This window comes from Nicotiana tomentosiformis, chromosome 8 (genome assembly GCF_000390325.3).
Source record: "Nicotiana tomentosiformis chromosome 8, ASM39032v3, whole genome shotgun sequence".
NCBI classification, from domain to species: Eukaryota; Viridiplantae; Streptophyta; class Magnoliopsida; order Solanales; family Solanaceae; genus Nicotiana; species Nicotiana tomentosiformis.
The window spans coordinates 126,125,746-126,127,717 of record NC_090819.1 but is presented as its reverse complement, the minus strand read 5'-3'; the positions used below and the strand labels follow the sequence as shown (position 1 = coordinate 126,127,717).

General features: G+C 41.7%; 1 protein-coding gene across 1 annotated transcript; it reads left to right on the top strand.

Annotated features, from left to right (window-relative positions):
• The first annotated feature begins 241 nt into the window (after positions 1–241).
• Positions 242–1,972, top strand: ANS (leucoanthocyanidin dioxygenase). Its single transcript, XM_009605813.4, has 2 exons — positions 242–817; positions 1,089–1,972. Exons 1-2 carry the CDS (start codon positions 300–302, stop codon positions 1,828–1,830), a joined length of 1,260 nt encoding a protein of 419 aa, XP_009604108.1. The 5' UTR covers positions 242–299; the 3' UTR covers positions 1,831–1,972.

Sequence of the window (1,972 nt, the reverse complement as noted above, 5' to 3'; positions counted from 1 at the left end):
GTGTCTAAAGATAACCTCATAGAATTGTGTCCCAACCATCATTCTAGTCCTGGCATCGAGATTTGAGAGGTAAAACTAAACTAAAAACCTTAACCAAAACTAGGTTAGCTATGAGTCACGTGCATGCTTGGTTGTTGAATTCTACAAAACATGCATGATATATCTACAAGAAATCTTAAGTTTTACTTTCCAGTCAACTCAAGAGAACCTACCCTTTTTTGCCATCCATATATAAACCTCAACTAGAGCATCAAACTATAATAAAAGGGAAAGAAAGAAAAAGCAAGAATAATACAGAGATGGTGGTGATCAGTGCAGTAGTTCCAACTCCTTCAAGAGTTGAAAGCTTGGCTAAAAGTGGAATCCAGGCTATCCCTAAAGAGTATGTGAGGCCACAAGAAGAGTTAAATGGAATAGGAAACATATTTGAGGAAGAGAAGAAAGATGAAGGACCTCAAGTACCGACGATTGATCTGACAGAAATCGACTCAGAGGACAAGGAAATTAGAGAGAAATGCCACCAAGAGTTGAAGAAAGCAGCTATAGAATGGGGTGTTATGCACCTTGTTAACCATGGCATATCAGATGAGCTAATTGATCGTGTCAAGGTTGCTGGAGATACATTCTTTGATCAACCTGTTGAAGAAAAGGAGAAGTATGCTAATGACCAACCCTCTGGCAATGTCCAAGGCTATGGCAGCAAGCTAGCAAATAGTGCTTGTGGTCAGCTTGAGTGGGAGGATTATTTCTTCCATTGTGTTTTCCCTGAGAACAAGTGCAACTTATCCATCTGGCCGAAAACCCCTACAGACTACATGTAAGCTTCTTCAATAATTTCATAATTGCAGATTTTTTACTATTTTTGTTTTTTGTTGTAACGGTGTTGTCTGGGTCAGCCTGTGCACCACGAATAATCCGCCGATGACCTACTAAATCCCACCAACATAAATACAGTGTAACTTCTACCACCAAGGCTAAGGAAGGAAGAAATCACCTAATGTCAATGCATGTGCTGGAATTTGAACCCGGATCTAACAGGGCCTTTTCCTTTCCCACTTCACTAACCACTGAACATTTCCAATTTGCAGTCCAGCAACAAGTGAATATGCCAAGCAGATCAGGAACCTAGCAACAAAGATTTTGGCAGTGCTTTCTATTGGGCTGAGACTAGAAGAAGGAAGACTTGAGAAGGAAGTCGGAGGCATGGAGGACCTGCTGCTTCAAATGAAGATTAACTACTATCCCAAATGCCCCCAACCAGAACTAGCACTTGGTGTCGAAGCTCATACTGATGTCAGTGCACTGACTTTTATCCTCCACAATATGGTGCCTGGCTTGCAACTTTTCTATGAAGGACAGTGGGTAACGGCAAAGTGTGTGCCTAATTCCATAATCATGCATATTGGGGACACCCTTGAAATTCTAAGCAATGGAAAGTACAAGAGCATTCTTCACAGAGGGGTTGTGAATAAAGAGAAAGTAAGAATCTCATGGGCTATTTTCTGTGAGCCGCCGAAGGAGAAGATCATCCTTAAGCCCCTACCTGAGACTATAACTGAGGCTGAGCCACCTCGATTCCCACCTCGCACCTTTGCACAGCATATGGCCCATAAGCTCTTCAAGAAGGATGATCAGGATGCTGCTGCTGAACACAGAGTCTCCAAGAAGGATGACCCGGATTCTGCTGCTGAACATAAACCCTTCAAGAAGGATGATCAGGATGCTGTTGCTCAGCAAAAAGTCCTCAAGGAGGATGAACAGAATGCCGCTGCTGAGCACAAAGTCTTCAAGAAGGATAATCAGGATGCTGCTGCTGAAGAATCTAAATAGCTTCTCTTGTTGTCACTCTGATGGTTTTATGTGAAGAAATTTTCAAAAACTTTATGCTTGTTCTGAAGTCACAAGTGATCCATGATTTTGTGCCCTCTGCAATGTCTTTATTTAGTAAACATATCTGTTAAATTTCAAGAAA